Source organism: Netta rufina (genome assembly GCF_964035555.1).
Source record: "Netta rufina genome assembly, chromosome: 15".
NCBI lineage: Eukaryota > Metazoa > Chordata > Aves > Anseriformes > Anatidae > Netta > Netta rufina.
In genome coordinates, this window is record NC_140138.1 from 3,811,138 (window position 1) to 3,838,147 (window position 27,010).

General features: G+C 34.7%; 1 protein-coding gene across 16 annotated transcripts in view; it reads left to right on the forward strand.

Annotated features, from left to right (window-relative positions):
* The window catches only part of RBFOX1 (RNA binding fox-1 homolog 1), a 333,405-nt gene that overhangs the window by 233,498 nt on the left and 72,897 nt on the right, over positions 1 to 27,010 (forward strand). For 13 of the 16 annotated variants that reach the window (XM_084295947.1, XM_084295938.1, XM_084295935.1 and 10 more), the window contains 3 exons: positions 2,377 to 2,469; positions 4,251 to 4,311; positions 10,475 to 10,528. In XM_084295947.1, coding sequence (XP_084152073.1) covers positions 2,377 to 2,469; positions 4,251 to 4,311; positions 10,475 to 10,528 — 208 coding nt within the window. The remainder of the gene's footprint in view (positions 1 to 2,376; positions 2,470 to 4,250; positions 4,312 to 10,474; positions 10,529 to 27,010) is intronic. The other 3 variants (XM_084295937.1, XM_084295942.1, XM_084295941.1) reach the window with 1 other exon arrangement.

Sequence of the window (27,010 nt, forward strand, 5' to 3'; positions counted from 1 at the left end):
TGAAAAAAATTTAACTGGCAGCACTGTGAGCTATTAAGACTGATTGTAAAATTTTGTAAACATATCCCACCAAATGTTCCTTGCTGGCTGTTGAGGGTGACAGTTCAGCAGGGAGGGGAGAAAAGAACAAATAGAATTTGAGGAATTGTGCAGAACTAGGCTTGATGCATTGATGGCTTCAGTGATGGTTTCTGCTGTGAAATTTTCTTAGCAGAAAAGAAAAAAAAATCTTCTTCTTAGATGGGAGGAGACAATTAAAGGGTGAATAAAAGTTTAAAGTTGAGGATTGTTTTAGATACAAGAACCACAGAATCATAGAATGCTTTGGGTCGGAAGGGGCCTTATAGATCATCTAATTCCAACCCCATGCCACACCTCCCACTAGATCAGGTTACCCAAAGGCCTATCCAGCCTGAAGGGATAGATGCAGAAAAGCCTATGCAGGCATCTAAAACATAGGATTAGTACTGAGGAGGGGAACTTTCTCTTGAATACTCCTGGTATTTTGGGGGAAAAGAGAGCTATGTGCTTGGTGTCTGATGATAAGAGAGGAGATCGTGGCTTTGTCCTAAAATTGTGGAGGGCAGAGTGGAGTCAGGTGTTTTGAGAATGTTGTTAGAGTACTTGTGAGCTCAGCATTCAGTGGGCCTTTAAAAGGAAAGAAGAGAAAAACAAAACGAAATAAAACAAAACAAAGACAACAAGTTTAAAATATTTTGAAGAGCATGGAACAAAAAATGCTATGTACAAAAAAAAAAAAAGTCTCTTCCTATTGTATAAACTGGCATGCATCATTGTGTTCTTCTAGTAAATAAAATAAAATAACGCAAATACCAATATACCAATATACCAATGATCCTGATTAAAATACTTTGTCCATGAATTAATTTTGTAATTCATATTCACTGTTTTTATCAGTGCATGGTGTTAATACTTAGTTTTGCCTTGAAAAAGTGCAAATGTCTTCCATTCCTTCCTCTTTTTTCAGTCACTGTGTAAATAATAGGTAGAAACACTGAGAGTAAGTGGTTGAATACTGATGACAACATTTATTGAATGGACTGCAGAACGAGGAGGGTGAAAGGAAGCTTGAGGAGATATGATGCGTGGCTTATTGTTGAGCAATAAAACAAAAGTAAGACCTTAATTCATACTTCAACCTAAAGTAAAAGCAACGAAAAAGGTTTTAGTAGGACTTCAAATACTTGCAGCAATGTCTTTCTTTATAGAAGTGGACACGTATAGCTTCATAGCAAGTGTTTCGTGTTATGAAACACCAAGGATGATAGAAGCTTATTGGTTCAGAAAAATTCAAGAAAGCGTGCATTGTAGTGCTAATGTAAGAATTAATTCAAAGGGTTGGTGTATGTTTCTAAAATGTTTTTTTAATGTCTGATTTTAATATATATACATGTATATTTGTATTTGTAAATGATGTTTAGTTTAATTTAGCGCAGGAAAAAAATAAAAATAAAAGAATTTTACTAGGGCTGGAAATATATGTTTAGCCTAATGCTATAAAGAGAAGTATTTGTCCTGAGCAGAATTTCATATTAGTTGAATATGCTCCTGTCCCACTAACATGGGATTCTGGAGTTTTACCAGTTGCATGTGGAAAGTACAATACATAAACAGTAAATGAACCAGTTAAAGTTACTCAAAATGTTTTCATTTTTATTTCTTTATCAAAGTTTCTTTTTCTATTCACATCATGTGATTTTTTTTGATCTGTTAATACAAGGAAGTTTATATTTTTATTCTAAAAGTATTTTTGTTTTGTTGGAGGTTTTCTTTTCTTTTTTCTTTTATAAAAAAAATAAGTAAAGGCTGTATAGTTTGACAAAAGTTTAAGTTACCCTAGTGTTGCATGGGAACAATGTTTCTTATGATCACAACAGCATGATTAAGTAGGCATTGTTTTTAGAGTATATTGACATTCAGTGTTGAATTCTGTGCACATGTTTATTTATTTTGTTGAGATATCTGCATGTCGTTAAAATGTGGTTCATTTTATTTTCTCATTAGTTCATTTTTTTCTCTGTGAAGACACTGTAATTTTTTTTTTTTTTAATTTCATTTTCTTATTGTTAGATTTATTTTCCTCTGTAGAGACACGTAGAAAGGTATTTTTGGTATCATTCTTTGAATTTCTCAGAGGGTACTATGTAACTGATGACAGAAAAAAATTGTTCACATTTGTCGCTTATTTATTGCACATCTCAATACAATTATAATTTTTCTAATTTGCATGTTACAGAAATGAAGCAAGGACAAGAAAATATTAAATTAAAGAGAGAGAACATAAGCAAACAAGTGGTCATTGACTGAAATAATAATGTGCATGTTGTTTTCCCCCCTTCTCCCTCCTGCATGCAGGGATTTGGTTTCGTAACTTTCGAAAATAGTGCTGATGCGGACAGGGCGAGGGAGAAATTACACGGCACCGTGGTAGAGGGCCGTAAAATCGAGGTGCATGTTCAAAATATTTTCCTTTTCATCTTTTTTATAAATGTCTGCTTCACTCTCATTTGTTGTTTCAGATGCATCATTGGTGTCTTCTGTGTGCTCCCCTTTCCCCTTCCCATTGTTTATATATATATTTATATATAAAGAGAGAGAATCTGGCCTTACTTGGGTTTTTTTATTATTATTTCTTTTGTAATTATTATTATAATTATCATTATTGCTGAAAGGTGGATGAAAATTGAACAAAATGAAAGCTTTAGCATTTTGAACTTACTATTTTGGATATTTTGTAAATCAATGGGTGCAGTAGATTCTTAAAAAACAAAACAAAAAAAAAAAACAAAAAAAAACAGCCAACAAATAAATTGAGAACAACAACAACAAAACAAATCTGTGACAGACAAAACAAAAACAGCAAAAGAAGGTTTTTTTTTTCATTTTTTTTAATTTGGTTTGGTTTTGGGTTTTTATCTTTTCTTTGTTCTTTCTTGTTTGGTTTGGTTTCTTTTTTTTTTTTTTTCTTTTTTCTTTTTGCTGCAGGGTTGATGTGGGATCCACAGTGGCTTTCAAAAAATCAGATTGGGAAAGAAGCATCCAAAAGATGTATAAGAAAGAGAAACAAAGACAGACTAGAGACCAACCAATTTTAAGATTTCATTTTTAATGAATCCATCAGCCTACTTTGGCTGGGTGGCCTGACCCTTCATATCTATTAAAAAAAAAACAACCAACAACAACACAAATGCTTTTTAGTACCACTGGATCCCCTTCAATACTGCCTCAATTGTATTTGTTAGAATAAAAAAAAAATACCAATTGAAAATGCTGTCGTCTTTTGAGTAAGATGTTGCATATTTTGCCTTTTCATTTTCCCCCTTCGACGGTAGCGCTTAGGGCCCTCACCAAACTCTCAGTAACCATGGTAACTGTATACATACCCATGCTGGCGATGGTGCTGAATGGTAAGTGGAGAAGTCCATCTGCCGTTTCACGTATTTAGCGCTAATACCACGTGAATTTTTTTGACTTGTTGTATTAAGTTTTCTTGATGCTACATTTTTTTCTATATTGGTACGCCTGTAATTGAGTGTACGTTTTAAGCAAGCCTGGGAGGCACTGATTGGATTGAGGATATGACTTCGTGCACATCTTACTCAGATTGTTAACTCCATATTGTGTTAAATAATGCACCCTCTTTTTATCCTTTTGTTAGCTGTGATTTTAAAGCTTGAATGATTTTGTTAATTCTTGCAATGAAAAAGGCTCTTGTTCCAAGTGTTGAATGCTAGATGTTGCTTTTCCAATGGTACTTCTCTTCTAAAGGGTTATGTTGCACACTGCTAAAATTCGTTTGTCCTTTTTTTTTTTTTTTTGGACATTTTCTTTGTTTCCTTGTACCTTGTCTCTTTCCCTTCTACTCCACTGCATGTTCTTTCATATAATCTTTCTTTCTGTTTTGAATATTTATTGTATCAGTGTTATCATGGAATACAAGCATGCTCTTAAGTCTTAAATTATGCAATACCTTTTAATTTGCTTTTAATGTCTTTTTATTAAAGTTTAAATGATATGACGTTGCTTTATTGAAATGATTTGTAAGTTAAAATGGTTATGAAAGTAAATGTAATTATAAATAGTATGATTTTGTTATGCACCTGTTGCCTTCTATAAATTAAATTGCTTTTTTTTTTTTTACATAACTAATGGCAGTAATAATGCATGCATTTAATAATATAACAGACCCTTCCTGTAACCCTTTCTAATCCAGTTTTCTATGTGCTTAGGTAAATAATGCAACAGCACGTGTAATGACAAATAAAAAGACCGTCAACCCTTACACGAATGGTAAGTGCATGAGATCTCAGTGCTTTTTTTTTTGTTTGTTTATGCACGTGAAATCTCATTCTTCTGGTGGATGGGTAGTCATCTACTCATGAATTGTCACAGTCTGTATCGCCTGCAACTTCTTGGGCTCAGCCTTTGTCCAATGAGCCAGTAAGGAAACATGTTACAGCTGGGTTTAATTTCCATCCCCATAGACTTCTGCTGATTCACAGGTATGGACATAGCATGCATCATTTTGCCTGATGGGAATCTGAGTGTTTAACGACAGTGGCTTTTTTATAAGAAAATATACCTGGTAGGGAGGCATTATTCTCTTCTAGCTTTGTGCAGTGTTGATGTTGTGATGAATGAACTAATCAGAGGATTCAGTTTTGCTTGGGTGACGGAGGCCAGCAAGAAGAATGTCTCTGTCAGGCATGAGGTACTTTTTGGTACTGAGGCACTCATCTAGGCAAAGATCCCTTCTGCACCTCCCTTCCACACTTTCTTAGGAGTAAAGGGCAGCTTGTAATCTTTTCCATGGAAAAAATCTAAATTGCAAGTTACTTTAAAAGGTTATTCTAATACTGACCTAACAGGTTGGTATAATTTAGTACATTAATGATAAAAATATAATCTATAGATATTTGAGGGAGTTGGAGACAATACATTTTAAAAATGTTTTCTCTGGCAGTGTTTTATCATGTGCTCCAGAAGTTATTTGCATTTGCTAGTTCAAAAAATGCTAACAAGTTCCTAACTCAATGTCAAACAATAATAAATCAATTGAATTGAATTGCAATTACATTTTCCAGATTTACTAGAATGTGTAGCAGTAATTATTTACTTTCCAATTTAATTTAGCTTTTCCCATCCATTAGAAAACAGATGAAATCTGCACATACATATATAAAGATTTCCACAGTTAGCTTAGACTCTTTTCCATTTTGAAATATTTTCTATATTTGAGCACTCATTAGTAAGGTTTTACTAAAAACTATGGCAAACAGTGCCTTTATTTTTTAGTTAGTTGTAATTTTTTCTTAACATGGTGAAAATAAAATAAAGTGATGGCTTTCACTTGACGTGATAATTGAGCAAGTTATAATGATCTGGAGAAGAAGGCTCTTGAAATTCCTCATGCTTTCTCAGAAACTGTTTTCTTCCTCATCTTGTTTGTAAATTTATTTGTAAATTTTGTTTGTAAATTGTCAAATGATCCAGATGGGAAAATCTCCTTCATTATTAATGCCTTTTAAAACATCTCAGTGAATCTAACAAAAGAGACATGAAGCTTGACTGGATCACATAACAAGATTTTGCTGCAATAGGGAGCTAAATTAACTATATGATATGTACTAAGAACTTACTCTGCTATATTGTGATGATAAAAATATAAAAGTAGTTTTGCTATAAATGATGATGTATTCATATTTGTATTAATATTACATCAAGGCGAAAACACAGCTAATTATCAAATATCACATTACATATCAACACAGCCAATGCTGAAAGTAGAGATATGAGATTTTAGGAGTATGGTTTTGGGGAAGATTCTTGGGTCATGCATTGTATTTATTTATATCCAAAATTGAAACAATTAAAATTTGTTGTTAAGTGTTTCCCACTTGAAGTATTTTATGTCTGTCATTTTCCAACCTGTTCTATCTGGACTGGATCTCAGTAAAAGTGTGAAACATCCTCCTGAGTGTAAAAAAATTAGCATTTGTTTGTGAATCCATATATCCAAGGTTTTGCATGCAGGATGTTCTTTTGCCTTTTGACAGGGATCTACCAAGACAAACTCTGGTTGTAGTTAATAAACGTTGATTTATTTGTTTACTTATTCTAACTTTTTTTAATGTCTGGGGTCCCCTTAAGTAAACACACAAGTGGAATCATGTTCTTATAGCACAGTCACTGCAATCAACACAGAACGAAGTGTAACGTGTTTCACAGCTTAATTGGTGTTTCTATGACTAGTTACCCTGTCATTTTGAGATTCTAGTTCTTTATCTTTTTGTCAGGAATTAACCAGTGCTACAGCTGATTATTAAATATTATTCTTGTCTAAAGTAAAGGTTCTGTCTTTTCAATAAAACATAAAGATTATTATTACTATTATTGTTTTAATTCTTCTATGAGCCTGTTAGCATTTAAACCATAATTCTGAGACAGGCAGCTAGAAAATTTTTGTTTATACATATCTACCTCTTTTGAACCACTTCTTCATTAACATGTGGCTTGATTTTTCAAAGTGTATGTGGGGACTGACATGTTATTGGCAAGTATGGAACACATATCCAGGCAGACAAATGCTGTGTTAGATAAAAACATATGAGGCCCTAATGCTTATTGTAATTTAAAAATAAGGTACACAATAAGATACACTCTGTTCTGTCTTTCTTTCCTGGATACTGCTGATTGCTTGATAACAGGGCTCACATTGTAAATATGATTGCAAAACTCAGCAGATTTTTTGTTCTTTTTGATATAAGCAGGTTAATTCAGATAAGTGGCTTGCTCTTATGTACTAGTTGTTTTTGAAATAAATAAGCTTGCCAGTGACTTTGGACAACTCCTGAAATGAGTAGTTGATAAACTGAGTTTATTCTCAGACAAAATGATTTTGATGGCTGTCCTCATGTGCTCTGAAGATAGAACTGCTTTTTCATTGTGAATTAATTCAGTGTCAAGAGTTCTACTTGCTGGCAAAAATACTTCTGCGACATTTTTAATGTTCCAGCCTATCCTGTGGAATTGAGAATTATGTACAAGTACATTGAGAGAACCTCAGCATGAATGAGGAGCGTGGAACAGAGATCAGTAAAGGAATATTTCAAAGTTTATACTTGCAGAATCTTGAATTTGAGTCTTCAGTTGATCTAAACTTAGATTCAAAATTGGAGCTAGTGACTATTACCACAGTTATATTCCCTCTCTTTCCCTTCCCTCCTTATTTTGTTTGCAAACAGGAAGAAAGCATTCGGTATCATAGGACTTCTTTGCCACAAATGCATTCCTCAGGCAACGCATGCTTGTCTCCCCTGTGAAGCGAAAATAATTCTTTCTACGTTGCTGTGTCCCACTTTCTATCAAAGCTTTTTCTGCTGTACAACACGTAATTATTTCCTCTCCTTTAGCAGGTTTAATATGTATTTTTTTTAGATGACTATATAAGGTGGGTTTTTTGGGGGCATGAAGATGTATTATTTGTTTTTGTGGTTGGTTTTTACGTTTTGAACTTTTATAGTTTCAACTTGAGGGAGAAATTGTGACAGTAAGAGAAATGCACAAAATAACAATCACTGCAGAGAATTAGCTTCCTCCAGCTGCAGTTGCTCTCTTGATTGATTAACCCACACAGTTATGGGCCAGCACATTTGTAGCTGACAAGATAAAGTTAAGTTTAATTGCTGTTATTTTCACAATGAATGTATTTCCTGTACAAGCTTCAAAAAGTTAGATGATTCAGCCATCAGTGTGAGAGAGGTACGGAACTGAAATATGAACATGACTTTCAGCTGTGGAGAGTAACCCGTTTCTTCCATGATCTTATTCTTTCTCTCCGGAAAATTGTGGCACTGAGAGTGTATCTAAAAAGCTGAGAGGTATCTGTCAGCTTGTTTGACAGCAAAAGTCTGCACGTGTAATTCAGTGCAATCATTCATTTCAGGCAGCATCAGTGAGTGATCTTTGAGGACGCAATGAATTTGAAATACTAAATATTCACTAATCTATTTTAAAAATATATATATTGAAAGCCTCAATATTTGGATGATTTTCTATCAGACAAAATTTGGCTAAGAGTATTTGTTTTCCATGACATTCCTATATACAATCCTGTAGTACTTGAAATTGAGGGGTGAAGTAAAAATCCTTTGATATTTTCAGAAGGAATGGCATTTTCCAGCTTCTGCAGGTGTCTTTTACATGCATATAGCAAACACAGTTACTCCTGTGGAGCAAACTGCATATGGTGCTGTGCCTTACTCTGAGATTATTAATGAGTTGTGTTTCAAGAACACCTACATGTATCATGTTTCTTACTGAACAGTTACTTACTCATAATCAGGTAGCATGTATCTGTGGTGGTTTTCTTCAGCTGGACAGCCAAGCTCCACCACAACCACTCTCACTCCCCTACTTCAAAGAAAAAGTGGGAGAAAATGGTATGAAAAGATCTCAAGGCTTGAGATATGGACAGATCACTCAACAATTATCATTGGAGGCCAAACTGACTCAGCATAGGGAGATTAATTTTTTTTTTACCTATTACTAAAAAGCTAAAATTGCGAGTAATTAATAAACAAAACAAAACAAAAAATAAAAACACATTCCTCCATTCACCCTCTTCTACTTCCTCCCCCTGAGCAGCACAGGGGAACGGAGAATGGGGGCTGCGGTCAGACACTTTGTCTCCACTGCTCCTTCTTGGTCACTCTCTTCCCCTGCTCCATGCGGGGTCCTTCCCACGGGATGCCATCCTTCCCGAACAGATCCTGCGGGGGCTGCCCACAGGCAGCAGCTCTTCAACTGCTCCCACATGAGTCAATACCATGAAGTCCATCCATCAGGAGCAAACTGCTCCAACATGGGTCCCCTACAGGTGGCAGCTCCTCCCAGACCCCCTGCTCCTGCATGGGCCGCAGCCTCCTGTAGGCCACATCCACCTGCTCCACCAGGGCTCCTCCACGGGCTGCAGCATGGAGATCTGCTCCATGTGGGACCCATGGGTGCAGGGGGACAGCCTGCTCCACCAGGGGCCTGTCTACAGGCCACCCGGGAACTGCTGCTGCATGCCTGGAGCAGCTCCTGCCCTCCTGCTGCACTGCCCGGGTGTCTGGAAGGCTGGTGCTCTTGCCTCTCCTCACCCGTCTCTCCCACCTGCTGTAGCACAGCATTTGCTTGTTTGCTTGCTTGCTTGCTTGTTTTTTCCCTTTCTTCAGTCTGCTCTTCCAGAGGCCCAGTCACTGTTGCTCATGGCCTGGTTGTGGCGAGCAATGTATCCTTTTGGAGCCGGCCCTCAGTGGGGAAGCTGCTGGACTCTTCTCACAGAGGCCACTCCTACAGCCACTGCTACTAAAACCTTTCTGTATAAACCCAGTACAGTATCAGATAGAGATGACAGTATTTTTAAGGCTAGGAGTAGCTTTCTTTTGTGTTACTATCGAGATTTTGTGTTAGATTTTTTCAGTCTTATAGTGGCCAAGGCAGAAACAAGCCTCAATACTGTTTGCATTTAAATTCTCCCAATCTTGGCCATTCTTGATTTTGAAAAGCTTTGCTTCAATGCCTTGATTGTATTTTGTTTTGAATCTATTTGAAGTACTATAATTCTATTTGAAGTACTATAGTTCTTGAATTTAGCTTGCATTTTTATTTATTCCCATTTACAAACAATGCTTCCCACTACTCTGATAAAATGTGCTTTTGGAAAACCCCTAATTTTTCATTCTTAGCAGTTTATATAGTTGTTTAAACACTAAGAAAAAACTTGTACTTATCTGAAGTACTTTTGTACTTTTGTACTTCAGACAGTCTGAAGCACAAATGTGATGTGGAAAAAAAGTGGCCCTGGAATTTGACTGGGATTACAGGGGGTGCACAAATATCTTTCCTGTCACAAATACCTTTCCTGTTCAGTGTCTACACTTTTTTTTATTATTATTATTTTTCTTCAGAGTTCAGAGATGAATAAAAATTCTCAGATGATTTTATTGTCGTGTAATTTACACTAACACATGCTTATCAGAAGTAAATGTCCAGTAAATTAACTGTTTTGGCCTCACTGGCTTGTGAGCAGAGACTTAAAGCAACGAAAGAGAATAGATCTACTCTAGAGTACTACATGATACCTGAACTAATTCTGATTTAATTCCAGAAATGTGGGTTCTTTTTAACTGCATTGCAGCCAGGCTGATTCACCTAATAATTTGCTCCAGTGCTACTTGCAGTACAGTCATGACCAGAGAATTTGTTTCCTTGCTTACTTCCATACTTCAGAATCAGAATGTTCTGATAATAAAGATCAGTAAATACAGCTGTAAAATTTCCATGAAGATGACCTTTTGTAGAGCCATTCTATGTGTGTATCTCCGTACAAAAATTGAAGAAAAAACATCATGTTATTATTATCACTAATTGTAATATTAACTTGTTTATGTTTTTATGTTTGCTGCAGGCTGGAAATTAAATCCAGTTGTTGGTGCAGTTTATAGTCCAGAATTCTATGCAGGTAAGGATTAAACTATAGTTGTCTATGCTGCGTTTTATTTTAATGTGTTTTTGTTGTTGTTGTTGTTGTTTGTTTTTTTGTTTTTGTTTTTGTGTTTTTTTTTTAAACACATAGAAGTACAAATCATATATTTGGTGTGAAGTTTGGTTTCTTTGTTTAATTCACGTTTAATTCATGTTAATTCATGTTCTGCCAGTCATTTACAGATTTATGATGAAGGTTTTAACAGTTACCTGGGAATCCCGAAGTTTATGTAGAAGATAAATGAATATATTTTATTGGAAAATAGATAGTAAAACATGGAGTATACTGCAATATCACAGTATTACATTCGATTTTATATTTTATTTTATTCTATTTTTAGTCACTTTGCTCCTAGGATTATTTAAACTTATTGAACAATAAAAAAAATCTAAGTTTATATTTTATATATACATGTACATATATACACACAAATGTATAGAGTAACTGCATTCATAATTTTTCTTGAACATATTTCTTTAAATTTTATATTTAGTTACTCAGACTTTAAAAATTTTGTATTTGTAACCTTCATTATCTCTAGATCATTGAGATGGTTCTGATTGTGGGTACAATTTGGAGTTGATGAAACTTTTTCCTTTTTCCATTGCTAGCAACAGTTTCTAAGTATGCTATAGCAGCATCACTGAAAATGTTTGTACTCCAAAACTGAGCTGATTTTAGAAGAACTTGAACCCAGTCTATAAACATAATCACTAGCAAGTCCAAAAAAGCCATATACAATAGAGTTAATAATTTAAATCTAAGGAAGAAATAATAACTGTAACTCCAAATGTTTCTAATAGGTAACAAAGTTGTCCACCTTTCTTATTATATGCTTCCATGAGTTTATATAAACTTTCATGAGTTTCCTGGGAATCTCTGGGAAATTATCAGTTTTATTTGGATCAATTTTTTTAGTTGTTTCTGTCTGTGTGTGTATATACTGGATAAAAAGATTTATGTTTTGAAAAACAAAAATATCCACCACTGGATATTTAGGTAATGAAAAATAAAGAAATAATTGTTAAATATGTTCTTTACAACAAGTTGAAACAAGGGAAGTTTTAAACATGTTAGGGAAACATTTTTCAGTAGTGGTAGTTAAACATGGAAAGAGGTTGCCTACAGATGCTAGGGAATCTCCGTTCTTGGAGATATTCAAGTCTTCACTGGACAAGGCTGAAAATGTTTGGTTAGTTGAAGAGAGAAAAATTGTTTTATAGGACTACTATTACAAACTTAATTAATTTAATGAAGCTGCCTGTAATACCTCCAGTGTCATTTAGTAAAGAGATACAAATGATCCAAATTGTGTATTTAAAGTGGCATCAGGATAGTAAAAATACTGGTATTCAAGGAATTGTGATATTTAGTGTAGGCAGAATTTATTACCTTTCTTGATGTATGCCTACACTGAAAACAGGAATTTAACATTGATCTCGTTTGAGTAGGTAGTGAACCAAACCTGAACCTGCATAAATTAGAAAGTCAGAGTTATTAGTCATTTTATATAAATGACTTTTTGTTAATGACAAATGTAATAATATTCCCACAGTACAGTAATCAATTTTCTAATACGTATGCAGAATTAACAATCTGACTTATAATTGTCTCATGAAGTAGGGCATGAAGAGTTCACATAGTTTGTAAATTAAAATCAATATTTTCAATCTCTCCTGAAGGTAATTTTCTTAATTTACTGGATTTTTCCTAACATTTATTTTTAATTTTAATTATAAAATGGCAGGTTATTGATTTTTATTTTTTTTTGTATAACCTCCTAAAGTCCCAAATGCATTTTTATTGCCAGCACAAGGGAGGTGTTTGCCCTTCTTAATGAGAATCTTTAATTACCATTAGAAAAGTATTAATTCAATTTTATGAATTATGGTATGTACTCCACCACACCTATGCAGAAAATTCTATCGAGATACTTAATGCATTTCAGATTTTTTTTTTCTGTTTACATATTCAGGCATTTTTTTACATGCACCTCAAATGTATATTTTCAGAATTGACTAAAAATTTATTTCTTATCACAGACGTTTAAACCTTCTTTTAAGCAATTACTTTAAAAAAAAAAAAAAAAAAAAAAGTTCTGTCTCTGTGCAAATCTCTTAAAGTCATTATAAAATGAGATAGTAAAAGACCAATGTACTTCTTGTATGCCATAATAGAATGCTGTGGCATATCTCTACTTCTGTGTACACCCACCTTACCTGGAGAAAAAGCAATTGCTCTTTTGAAGATTATAAAATTAGAAATGTGATTTTAAGACAAAGTTCTTGTTATTTGTTTTAATTATTGTCTCCAGCACTGTCATTTTGAAGTGACACCAACTATTTCATAGTCAGTGCAAGAAATTCCTTTAGCTCTAATAAATGATGAAAAATTTGGCCGTTTCTGAAGTAAAGATGATACATTTGCAGAGAAACCATTGATTTAAAGTACTTTTAATCTTCAGGAATAAGCAAACAAAACAAAACAAAAACAACAACAAAACAAACAAACACCAGAATGTTATACAAAGCTGTCAGGATGGCACTGATGAATGGCAAATTCAACCGTTTCTCAATTGCCGGTGAAGACACATGCCGCAAGACTTACTCGTATTGTACATCATATCTGCCAACTCATTTCTGTGATTAAATATTCCATCAGTGCGAGCTATAAGGCAGTAAAGCTTAACAAGATTCATAAGATGCACCACTTGAATACACATAACTCACTTCCTTGGATAGAGAGCACCCCACATGCAATAGAAAATTAGAATTGAGTTAAATTACTCCATAAGACAAGATCAATAGAGAAAGGAAGAGATCCCCTAATGCAATGCAAATCTAAGATATAGTTATGTCCTGACAACATGAAGCAGGCAATTAAAGTCAAATAGGGAGGAATGCAATGTAAATCAACTCTAAAACCTTGAAGATAATGGTAAACAGTAGGACCGATGACATGATTGTTATAGCTCTGCTTTTTTTCTGAGTGTACACTTCTGTAAAAAAAAACCTTTATTGAGGCATGACAGATAAAAATGGAGACTATAAGATAAATGGAAGATACACACCAAGCACAATGTAAGTAAACAATTACTTGGGGACTGGAAAAAAAAAAAAAAAGTTTGTTTATAAAAATACTATTGAGTTTTCTTCCTGAGTAGCCCTTCTAAGACTTCTTCTGTCTTCAAAATGGCCATGCTATAGTAAAGCAGAACACTCCAAGAATATGGACATTCACATCGTGCATTAATGGGGATTGACAATGGCATGTTCTTAAAGTGCCATTTGAAAGCTGATGTTAAAACTCAGAGGCCTTAATACTCCTTAATAGCTGCTGACTGCAAGTGTGCAAGTGGGTAGATCACTGGCACACCTCCAGCCCTTCCCCAGGTCCGCTGGAGTATCCTAAAATGGCATTTCATAGAAAACAAAAGGACAGAGATTTGTCTCATTTCAACATTTTGCAGAATTCCACTTTGCAATATAAACATGATAGATTTTTTTTTTTTAATTTGCTGTACCTCCAAATATTCTTCTATATTTTCCTTAAATAGTAAAAGAATACTACATAAGGTGTTTTTCATCCTTACGAGAAATAGATGTTTAATGAAGTTATCATTTCATTTCAGCATATCTTTTTTAAACTGTTTTATCAAGTTTTCAGGCAGGTTCTAATGAGTATATTCGTAAGAAGAAGTGTGTTATTCATCTCACAAGGTCTTCATATAAACTGGGGCTTTTTTATTTTATTTTATTTTTTTTTGTGTGTATCCATCCAATTTTAAATCCATCCCATAGTGAAACATAATTTTGCTATGTTAAGCATAAGTCCACTCTCACACAGATGTTTGTTCATCTGTGATTGACAAAAGACAGATATGCAGATTGGTTTCATTAATATGAGTATTATGGTACTTTTGGAGTATATTGTTACATTCTTTATTTCTGGTGTGGTGTTATAACATGAATTTTACCTGTTTATTTGTTCTCATATTGTGTATATTTTATGCTTAATAGCTAGATGTTATTTCAGCCTTGGGCAGTATGAAAATGAAGTGGCTATTGCTGCTTAAGTTTTTTGTTGTTGTTGGTTTGTTTGTTTGTTGTTGTTTTATATGATGAATTATTGAGCAATTATTAAGCACTCTCCTTAGTAGAATGTAGAATATCATTGCATTTATATTACTACAACAGATCCTTTAGTGCAGGTAACTTGAGACATAGTAAGGCCATTAGAAAAGTCTTTTTTCTTGCATGAGGCAGAAATATATTTTAGGGATCAGAGCTAGTGAATAGGCTTCTTTTTGACAGTTCAAGTATGTGAAGTTGGGGCAAAATATGTTACGGGAATGACCTGGCAATCTAGTGAATGTTCTTTCGGAGTACAGTGTCCACAGTGTCCACAGGAAAAATAAATAAATAAATAAATATATACATAAATTACAGTCATAACTAACAAACAATCTGCTATTTCAAAACTTTTGTTTGGCAGTGGAGAAAGAAATGACTTAAGATTAATGGGAAAAGAACCACTACAGGTCATAGTGCACAGCTTACAGAGATCCCATCCTCCTTTTACTTAAGCAGCTAATTACATACAGTTTTTTTTGTGAATAGTCAAGAAGTGCTAGATGTTCTTCAACAGCTAGTCATCCTACATAGCTAAATATAAGATACTATAATGATACTTTATCTGTTGACAGCTTCACAGAATGGCTGAGGTTACAAGGGTCATGTGGTCGAACCCTCCTGTTCAAGGCAAGTCACTTAAAGCAGGCTGCTCAGTACCATGTCCAGACAGCTTTTCAGTATCCCCAGGGCTCACAAACCTCTCATCCTAGTCATCCTCATAGTAAAAAGAGTGTTTCCTAGCATTCAGATGCAACCCCGGTGTTTCAGCCTGTGCTCGTTGCCACTCCTATTGTCACTGGGTACCACTGAAATGAGCCTTGCTCTGTCTTCTTTACAGTCTCCTTTCAGATATTTGTGCATGTTGATAAGATTCACCTGAGCCTTCTCTTCTCCAGGCTGAACAGACACAGCTCTCTCTGCCTTTCCTTATAGGAGAGATGCCCTTAATCTCAGCAGTTAATGCCATTGTTTCAGTATTCATCTTGTGTTAGTTCAGCTCTTTCTTCGTAGTTACTTTTCTTCCATTAGCTCAATTTGAGTAGTTGTATTCACTCTGTACATAGTCTGAACCCAGTGAGGGCTAGGGTAGACATCCAGTTTCGTTAATACTTAGTATATATTGTTCCCAGGTGGCTAGGAAAAAAATCTCCATCAGTTAAAATGTAAGAAAAGAGAAGAGCTTGTGCTTTTGACTATTTGTGTATAATACACAGAATCACAGAATTTCTAGGTTGGAAGAGACCTCAAGATCATCGAGTCCAACCTCTGACCTAACACTAACAGTCTCCACTAAACCATATCCCTAAGCTCTACATCTAAACGTCTTTTAAAGACTTCCAGGGATGGTGACTCCACCACTTCCCTGGGCAGCCTGTTCCAATGTCTAACAACCCTTTCGGTAAAGAAGTTCTTCCTAAGATCCAACCTAAACCTCCCCTGGCGCAACTTTAGCCCATTCCCCCTTGTCCTGTCACCAGGCACGTGGGAGAACAGACCAACCCCCACCTTGCTACAGCCTCCTTTGAGGTACCTGTAGAGAGCAATAAGGTCGCCCCTGAGCCTCCTCTTCTCCAGGCTGAACAAGCCCAGCTCCCTCAGCCGCTCCTCGTAGGACTTGTTCTCCAGGCCCCTCACCAGCTTCGTCGCCCTTCTCTGGACTCTTTTGAGCACCTTGATGTCCTTCTTGTAGCGAGGGGCCCAAAACTGAACACAGTACTCCAGGTGCGGCCTCACCAGAGCTGAGTACAGGGGGACGATCACCTCCCTAGCCCTGCTGGTCACACTGTTTCTTATGCAAGCCAGGATGCTGTTGGCCTTCTTGGCCACCTGAGCACACTGCTGGCTCATATTCAGCTGACTATCAACCATCACTCCCAGGTCCTTCTCCGCCTGGCAGCTCTCCAACCACTCATCTCCCAGCCTGTAGCTCTGCTTGGGGTTATTGCACCCCACGTGGAGGACCTGGCACTTGGCCTTGTTGAACTTCATGCAGTTGGCCTCAGCCCATCGGTCCAGCCTATCCAGATCCTCCTGCAGAGCCTTCCTACCCTCAAGCAGATTGAGGGATTTTTGTATGTTTGGTAATGCTTATTCTCTTTGTCAGTGTCTTAAAGCATCCATTTCTGGAGTGTAAAAGCACCTGGGATTCATTTAATCTTTCTAGTGTTTCTCTTTGAATTTAAATGACTGTTATATAATGCCCTAGAAATACTTTTTATTGAAAGTATTTGGAATTTGTGAAGCTGAATCATATGATTGCCCGGCAATTCTAGACCCTAGGGTAAAAGTTCACTGTACCATATCTGTAAAGCAGGTGAAACTTGGCTGTTTATCAATATATATATTAATTCACTTTATAATTAATTTTATATGCTTAGATTTGAACTTAGCCAATGAGTAAATGGCAGATTTTGGCAGATTTTTTCCAAATAAACATATTGTCAAAATTATTAGCTAAACAGTTTAAGTAATTTTCTAAATACAGTAAAATGACATTATTATTATATAATATCCCATCCATTAATTATATAGAGATGTTCCTTTTCAAAGCATAACACAAATCTGTAACTGTTGTTTTAAAAAACATAATGTTAAAGTACAATCATATAAATGATATAATTGTAGTTAGTTTAACACCAGTGGTGACAGTTAATGCATTTCTGAAACTTCTATGGAGCTTTTAGATGCCATTATATATACTGGTTTATGAAAAATTAATAAAGTCACTAGAAAATGGAATTCGGCAACATCTGTACTAGCTATTTACGCATAAAAAAAATCTTTGAGAATTAATTATGCCTTATGCTGCAGTATAATGAGATTTTCATTAAAATGTCTACCATTACAGAAACTAAACAAGGATTATGCAAAGCATAATGCCAATGACTGTTATTTTTTGAAAGATTAACTAAATTAATTGGTTAAAAATTTAAATCTGAAACAACATTAATTGACATAGATTTAACATTGAATTGAAGTCTAAATTTTAAAAAGAAAATCACAGATACTGTCAGTATTACCCTTTTAAAAATATTCCTTCTATGTGGATGCATATTTAAAAATCCAGTATACAGGTCGGCTTTGATATTGTTCTTATGTGATCTCTAATAGAAATTGCATACACTTGATTATTTCATGGTAAATTGTGAGCTGTAGATAGAGCTTTATAACAGCAGATAATGTTTAAGGAGTTTCAGCTTCTTCAGTATAAAAGTTGTGTAAGTTTGACCACAGTGTGGTATAGTGGTATCATTTGATACTGTATGACGATTAACTTGTGCACGAATAGGATCCGAAAAACATCAACTGCATGTTTGCTGAAAGTTGGAATTCTTTCAAAATGGGAAAGGAGGTGTTTGGGGAGAGGGGTTGGTTTGGATTTCTTTGATTGTTGGTAAAGACCTGTTGAGATGCAGTCTTGAGTTTTCTGCAAATCAGTCTGACTTACTACTGAGATACTCCATTTCAGCTGGTCTTATTTGGTTATGTGATTACACAGCAAAACCACACTGACCCTATCTTTCTACTTGGAGTCAATGGAATTGGAGTTAGTTGGTCTAAATTACTGCTGCATCACCACTATAGTGAAGTATTAGCAGCTGTATTTGATTCTCCAGTGACAATCCAGATCCCTGATGCTGAAGATTTTTCTAGAAATCATATCAGTAGTTACAGTATGTAGATGTAGAATACTTGAAGACAAAGCAGTGCCAGAAGTCAATAGAGCTGGCATGGGTGCAAAACACAAAGCTGAGTCAGGGAGGAAGAGTGAAGAATTGTCACATTAGTTATTCTGGGATGGAGAAAACCTGCAGAAATTAATACATAGAAGAATAGTAAAGAATTCCAGAAATGAATGAATGGCGTACGTGGCATAACATCACTTCCTCCTGTATGTCTCGAATGTTTTTATTTTATTTTGTTTTGTTTTGTTTTTAATCAAGTAAGATGCTGTTCTTCTGTAAGATTCACAGAAACTGCTTTGGGCTTAGGAAGTCCCTGAGCTGCAGGTAGTTGGAAACTAGGAGGACCCTGCCCCCCTAGTGATTTTTTTTTCCTAACGTTTTGGACTTTTCTTAAGTGTCATTCTTGTCATTCTTGTGGTTAGCAAAAATGCATTCTGTGGTTTTCTGATTAGACCAAAAATATTAAAGAAATATGCTGGCATCCTAAAACTATCTAATTATAAACATTATATTGATACTTTCTTTTTTAAAACATTTTCCTGGCCTCCTCCTGTTAATATTGTTGTTTGGAGCTTTAGCATGATTTTGAGGTAAATATGAGAATTATGCCTGCTTGACACATTTTGGGTTCAAGTTTGCAAAGCAGGTATGGTACAGGTGAAATAGATTCAGATTGCAAGGAACTGCATTGGAAGCTCCGTGTGCTTGCTGTCATGTGTCCCGTGAAGGGGAGATAAACATTTGAACCAGACTGGCTTTTGGACAGCTTTGAACCATGTATGATTGGGTTGTCTGCTTCAGGGGACAAAGCTAAAACTAGCCCAGAGTAAATCCTCCAGACTGTGTGATGTAGGTTTAGGGACTGGATATAAACCAGTTGTTTATTACGGCTGCTGCTACTGTCTCACTAATTACTTGAAAATGCAGAGTTAGCCTTTGTGTGCTTTGTCTGAACCTGAAGTCTAAGCTTCAGTATACTTGGTGGTTGTTTTATGAAATAAAACTTGAGACTGTGATTCAAATACCAGATAGGGCTATGTGGGAGAAGCACTGCCTTAAATATCTCTCAGAGGAAAATTTAAGACAAACTACAAGGTAATCACTAAAACATTTTGTTCAGGACTGAGTGCAATATTTGCAATGTTAGATAAGGTTGCAAATTAATGAGAATCAGAGGAATAAATGAATCTGATTAGATGAATAACAAAGAAGGATCCAAGAATTAGGGTTGGTAGTCAGACAGACAAACTATTCTCAAGTGTAAAGTAATAAAGCAATATATGAAATGTAAAGATAATATAGTTAAGTAGAGTGGAAAACTCAGATGTGTTTTAAACCTTGATTGCATTTGCAAATTAATGCTAAGGCAGTTTAAGATTTGTTGGATTGTATTCCAAACATACAGCTAATGTCTTCTGTTTCCTCTTCTACATTTTCTTCTCATTTTGGGGCACTGGATTATAGAATCCCCAGTACATTAACATTGGAATTGAATTTCATAATACTTACTGAGAAGAAATTTAAAAATACTGAGATTTCATTTGTTTATTTATCTTTGGAGGTAGCTTAGACAAAGCTGTGTTTTAGAATGGGACACAATATCTGCTCTGTCAAATTTTCTTTGTGAAAATTGTTTGGGGAATATCTCCCACCATAGAACTGATTCTAGTGAAAGTGAATGTTTTGGAAAGTTTGGAAACATTGCATTGCTTTTTGTAATGTTTCTTTTATGCTCATGAAGTTGTGGAATCTGAATTGGCTAGAGAAGAACTAAACTAACAAAAACCAAGATTATACATGATGATTCAGTTTTTGCTTTTATACTCTCAGATAGAGCTTGTCATTCAGAGTAGATTTTTATTTCTAAGTTAAAACCAGCATCCATTGGAACTAAGAAATTAGTAGTATGCATCTCTGCATCTAATTGCATTAAATTTGCATTTCTGTTTTATTGATTTACTGAAATAGGTAATTTACACAGAAAATAGCATCTTGACACAAGATGAAAGTGTATGGAAACTGTAGTGTTTGTATTTGAGCAGAAGAACTCCAGTTTCATTTATTTGTGATTCTATTTATACTGCAGCCCTTATTCATCAGGCAGATGTATGAATGTGGGCCATTTTAGTTATCAGCTGAATATAAGTGCGTTTTATATTTCCAATTATTATGTTTCAAAATTGGTATACCAGCTTAGTTTATATTTATACTGTAGAATATCTTGGGGGATTTTTTTGTTTGTTTTTGTTTGTTTGTTTTTCTCAAAGTTGCAAGTGAACCAAGATCAAGTTAAATGAACCAAGAGTAACTATCATTTACATATATGTTAGTCTAATAGGAGGAACTAGAAAGATTAGAAACACCGATTTGATTTTCAAAGGTCATGAACAACTTCAGTGGGACACATTTCTCTGTATATGATCATAGTGAATACCAGTTAATGTCAGTTACATATATATGTATATATGAATGTGTATTCAGGTACATATAAATACAGTAAACATTGCAGGAAAGTTACACTTATGGGCAGTACTGACAGCACTACCACTATTTTTTACATGATTACACAGCTTATTTCCAGTTTTAGATTTTTTTTTTTGTGACAGTATGTAAGTATTTACAGGTGGATGCCAATTATAAAAATTTTCTAACAAGCATAGGGAAACTCTCCAGCCTTCCTAGGTATTTTGGTATAAGCAGCAGCTGACTTTGTGTGACACAGTATTTTCTTTTTGATTACAATACAAGGAATGTGTATGGTTGATTAACTTTTTTATTATTTTTTTTTAATTTTTATTTTTTTTACTATATTTGGGGAGAGCAGTTTATTGCAATTGCTTTATATTGTGAGCAGAAAAATTACAAAAATTCTTTGCACAAAATACAGCTCATCTATGGTAAGACTGGCATGAAATTAAAATAAAAACAAGTCAGTGTTTGTTTTTAAGTTGGTATTACTTTGCCACAGACCAAGAGAACCATGGCACAGCCTAAAGTTACCACTAAAAACAGTTATTGTCACATACTTCATTTGGAAAGTTTGGAAACACTGCATTACCTTTTTGTAATGTCTTTTTCATGTTCACAAAATTTGGGAATCTGCATGAATAATGTATTCCTCTCAAGGCAATCCTGGTGAATTTTAGTGCCTCGGTAGTTCATGTATCTTTCAGCTTTTCACTGATGAAGTGGGTCAAGCTTTAAAGTAACTCATGATGTTGTCAGGGCTGGAAAAGGATCTTGACATGGGAGCAGAGCTTAAAAGAATTTGCACAGGAATCAGCACTTCCGTTGTGCCGTGCACAATGTCTTTCCCAATCCAAGTCACTGCAGTACATACTGGTAAGCAATCTGACCAGTTGTGTATGGTATGGCACATCCTGGAGAGAGAGGTCCTGAAGCACCTTGCTAGATTGAGTATGAGTTACAGAAGGAAGAGAGAATGGATCTCGCACAAAACTTTTACCAGAGCTGCAAACTTGATTGCTCATCTGCTTTTCCCTTAGATGATATAGAAACCTTCTAAACCCAATGCATGACTTAATAAACCAGACAATGCACATATGTAACAGGAGAAAGAGGCCTATTTCCCAAAAGCAAAGGGTAATTGGAAGGATAGCTTACAAATGATGTTGGTTGCAACATGTATTGCTGTTCTCTGAGTCACTGCCAAATTTTATTGAGTGTTTTGGTGACACTCTAAGAAATGGTAATAAATAATAATTAAAAACAAACAAACAAACCCATGCACTATGCTCAGAAAAGTTATGGAAGGAAAGTTAAACAGATTTTTTGAGGCGGAGATCCCATAACATGTCTTTGAAAACCCCTACCCCCTCCCCCTTCCGCCTTTTTTCCCCTATTTTTAATAACCTATACGAGGAACCTATATAAGGTTATATATGGATCAAGGACTTATTGCATAAATATAAGAGAATGTACAGATTCTCATTTTTCTGCGTGAAACTTATCAGAAGGCAAGTATGCATAGGTTATTCAGTAACTGAATGTATTTCAGGTTAGCTTTCAGAAGGCAATATAGATACTGATCTGGACTTAAAGAACTCACCTTTGAACATTAACTGCTTTACATTCTCCTCCCTGCCATTCAGTTTTCTTGTATAAGAGAAAATCCATAGATAACTTTGAGGAAATTAAATATCATTTTTATTTATATTTTTGACATACCGGAAGAAAGGGTTAAAGGAGGTGTGTATTTTTGGATTCTATTAGTTTATTCCTTGTTAATAATAGATGGAGGTATTTAATGTAATCAATACAGCCATGGTTGTGTTTAAACCAAAAGAGGAGTATTCAGTTCACAGAAAGGTCCCAAGTGGCAATCAAGAAGCACTTTTTTTTGTTAACATACTTAAAAGCATACTAAGTTTGACTACTGATAATGAAGGGCTAAGCTAACACTTACCAAATAGTATGCATCAAAGTTGGAGGTTCTCCGTGGATTCCCCAGTCAGATGGACAATGTTATTATTGTATACAATACAGTATTAATGTACAACAGTGGCCTTTTAATTAGGTGTTTCTCATATATTTCTGAGCACATTTGAAATGACACATCATAAAACAGTATTTCAGACCACAACAAAAGTAATTCTAATTCTGTCTGGAAAGGTGATTATTATATTACATTCTTGAGATGCAAATCAAGAGCTGACATGGATTGTTTATGAGGATTGTTGGTACACTAGCAAACTTCCCGACATGTTCATGAGAAATTCAGCCTCATAGGTTTCTTAATATGTTGTATATGGAACAGAAGTTGAGAGGATAGGAACAGCAGACATAGTTGTGCCAGGGAAAGTTTAGGTTGGCTATTAGGAAAAACTTCTTTACCAAAAGGGTTGTTAGGCATTGGAATGGGCTGCCCAGGGAAGTGGTGGAGTCACCAACCCTGGAGGTCTTTAAAAGATGTTTAGATGTAGCACTTAGTGATACAGTTTAATGGAGGACTTGTTAGTGTTAGGTCAGAGGTTGGACTAGGTGATCTTGGAGATCTCCTCCAACCTAGATGATTCTGTGAAGCATGTTTACATTCCTGACACCTATGTTCCTCCAGTAATCAAGCAACTCATTCATTTAACAATGCCCTCAGCAACCAAAGGAGATTGGTAAAAATTGCTGCTAATAGGTCATATACAAATTCTGAACCATTTATATATACAAACCAACAAGAGTATAATTCTTGTTGTAACAGGTACAAAGAACAGTGATAAAAATGAAAGAGAACTAACAGAAAGAAAATTGGTCTATATACCATCCAGCTGTATTGGAAGAAAGAGGAAAATAAAATAACAATTGCTGATGCAAATATTCTTCTTAGCTTTTATTTACTTTCCTGATTTTATTTTATTTTATTTTATTTTATTTTATTTTATTTTATTTTATTTTATTTTATTTTATTTTATTTTATTTTATTTTATTTTATTTTATTTTATTTTATTTTATTTATTTCATTTTACCTGTAAGTAATACTGTAGAATGTATGACCTGGTACTTGGTTGCTAAAAGCAGTAAAAACCTCCTATTGGTAACATAGTAGAATAAATATTATAAAGAAGAGCTTCTTTACCTGGCAAGCTGAGTGCAGAATGGATTAGAGTGATTTAATCTCCACAAAATCTCCTTGTATATAGTAACCTCCTTTGTTTCTATATCCACCTGTGCACTAATACCCAATGGGGACCAGCCCTGGATATTGGCTTTTTTCTGTCACCAAAAATGCTTATGTGCTTACACTAAGGTTGTTATAATTTGTTGCCCTGGAGTGTAATGAAGTGCAACCTCCATTCTCTTCACTTTTGTAAATCCCCAAAGATCTTGGATAATAAATAAAAGTACTGTAAACAGGAAACTTTTTGCATGGGAGCAAAGGTTCTGAAGACAACTATGCTGGCAGGTGCTTCATTGTAAACTGGGGTTCTTAATAATGGTATATAATGGTATATCAACTTTGTACAGTTCTGTTAGTGAAGGTTTCTGAAAGTTCTATCTACTTTCTGTGACAAAAGACAGCTAGTCCCAAGGCTCTACCACTATTAATTTTGCTTCAGCAGCATAATTTTAAATAATGGTTTCAATCTTTTCTTCTGAAAATCTTTTTTCAATTTATACTTCCTCAAAGGATGCCAAAGAGACTCAACTAGTTGTGCAAATTCTTTTAAACTTATTCCAGATCTTTATTTTAAAGCTGTCTGTAGTTCTGGCTACCCAATGGTTCCAGTTAGATACAAAAGTTATTTTTGACAGAAGTGATAGAAAATCATTTATAATTTACTAGAAAGTCCTTCCATTGTTAATGTAGCCACCTCTAAGTATTTAAGATATACAATGAACTTTTTCATATTTTTGTATGAACCAGTGAGTAACTCGTGGGTCATCACTAATACATTGGCATTTATGGTTATGCTTTACAAATTAATTTATGTAAGCCATGTAAATGCGAACTACGTACAAGAAGGCATATTTTCGAAAGTAGAAAAAAATAGAAAAATACTTTTAGTCAAACATATTGGATGATTGGGGGCTGAATTTTAACATCTTAGAAATATTAAATTTCACATCATTTTCCTTACTCTCTTAGACACTTTTGAGTAATTATTTACTTAAAAATAATAGTGCTTCAGCAACAACAACAACAAAAAATAATGAAACATTATATTTTTAATCTTAGGCTGTAGGAGAAAACATTGCAGGAAAAGAAGTATGAGTGGGAATATTTTTTGAGCTTGAAAAATATGGTTTTGTGCATCCTGCCAGCCCTTAAGCCATGGATGAGTGGCGAACCAGTGGGTTCTTTGCAGGCTTATTGTCTACTGACAACATGCCCTGCTGCAGCACAGGTGCCAGCTGCATGCAGGATAACCCACGGCCTTGCTCAGCCCCTGCAGACTGTGCTGCTCCCGTTACACCTAGCAGCACGGCTGCCTCAGCTTCCTTCTGCCACTGGTCTGTCTGAAGCTCTCCTAGGAGGCACCTGGTGTGCCTGTAGTGAATCCACTCTTCAAATATGTATGCTAATTTTTTCTGATCCTTTTGACAGAAGGAGTTGGGAGAGGCTTTCAGTTGATAATCTCCAAAATCCTGTATCACTAGTCACATGTCTTCTGTGACCAAATATGTAAATGCTCATATTAGAGGGAAAAAAAAAAAAAAAAAAGCATGCAGATTGCAGATTGTTCTTAATGAGAAAATATCAGCCTTAAGCATGCTGGTACAGAAGGGATGGTAGAATAAAGTATGAACTCTTGCATGACTGTAATTTTTTGAAGCTCCTCAGATTCATGATATTATTAAATTACAGTTTGAAGAGAAATATTAATCACTTTATATTAAAAACGTCTTAAAAAAAATCTTTATTCTATCATGGTACAGTTTAGCATTCCAGGTGGAAAATAATATATATATATTTTTTCCATTAGGGAATTTAAAGATTGTTTTAATATTCTGAGCATTTTACAGAAGCGTTCACTGAAAATAGTTCAATCTTTACCCAGTTCTACTAATTACAATTTAAATATTTTTAATAACAAAATGAGTTTCAGAAGAGACCTTTTCTTACAAAAATTAGAAAGTTCCATATTTTCCCCAAATATCTAATAATAGTGATTTAGATGTTAATTTTATGTACAAATTCAAAGGCAGAATGTCAAAATGCCATTAGAAAGCTCTATGCAACGAACTGAATCATATGGAATCACTGAATCAAACTGAATCACTGTAATCATATGGATTCAAAGAGCATCCCTTTTGAAGTACTTTCATTAGAAATAAGAAGACTAGAGTAACAAAACTTGTGTGAGATGAAATCAGAAAAACTGTAATAAGGATTTTAACTGCAAAAATTAATAAAATCTCTAGCAGCATACCATGGAAAAATATCTAGTATTTATGTTGATTAACTATAATCTTCAATTTTTGAAAACCTTTAGTTTTATGTATTTACCAAGTATACATGAAGTTATACATAATTTATTCATAAAACCTGTTAAAAGTACTGTTTTTAATAATTCCTTTTCTTATTTCACTCAGCTGGATGAACTCATTTATACCATCATCTTACATTTTCAGGTTTCTGTAGTTGCACAAATTTTGAAGCATCTATATGGTTTTAAAGACATCCACATTCCAATGTACATATTCCTACTGTCAAGTTTGTTGATGGATCCTATTGTTTATCTACTATCCTGAAAATGATGCTTGCCATTGGTATCTGAATTTCCTTTATTTAAGAGCTTCCAGAAATATAGACAGATCTGTCTTAAGTTAAAAAACAACCAATCAAAAGAAAAACAACCCCCACCCAACAAGAAACAAACTAAAAACTTGTTTTACCTTTTTGATTAATAGCGGATGGCTGAAAATAAAATCAAGCATTGCCAAAGCCCATTAATGAAGGATATGCGATGGACTGAGAAGTTTGGAAGCACAATATTTCATGAGATTTCCAGCTCTTAGCAAAATTGTATAAATTGTATAAATTACAATAGTTATTTTCTTTCAGTATTTGCTATATTTCCACCTCAACTGACAGCTGATAATTAAAGAAATGGTTAATGATAGAGATTTTCTTAAAACAAAACAAAACAAAACTTTTTTTTTTTTTTTGAAATAACTCAGGT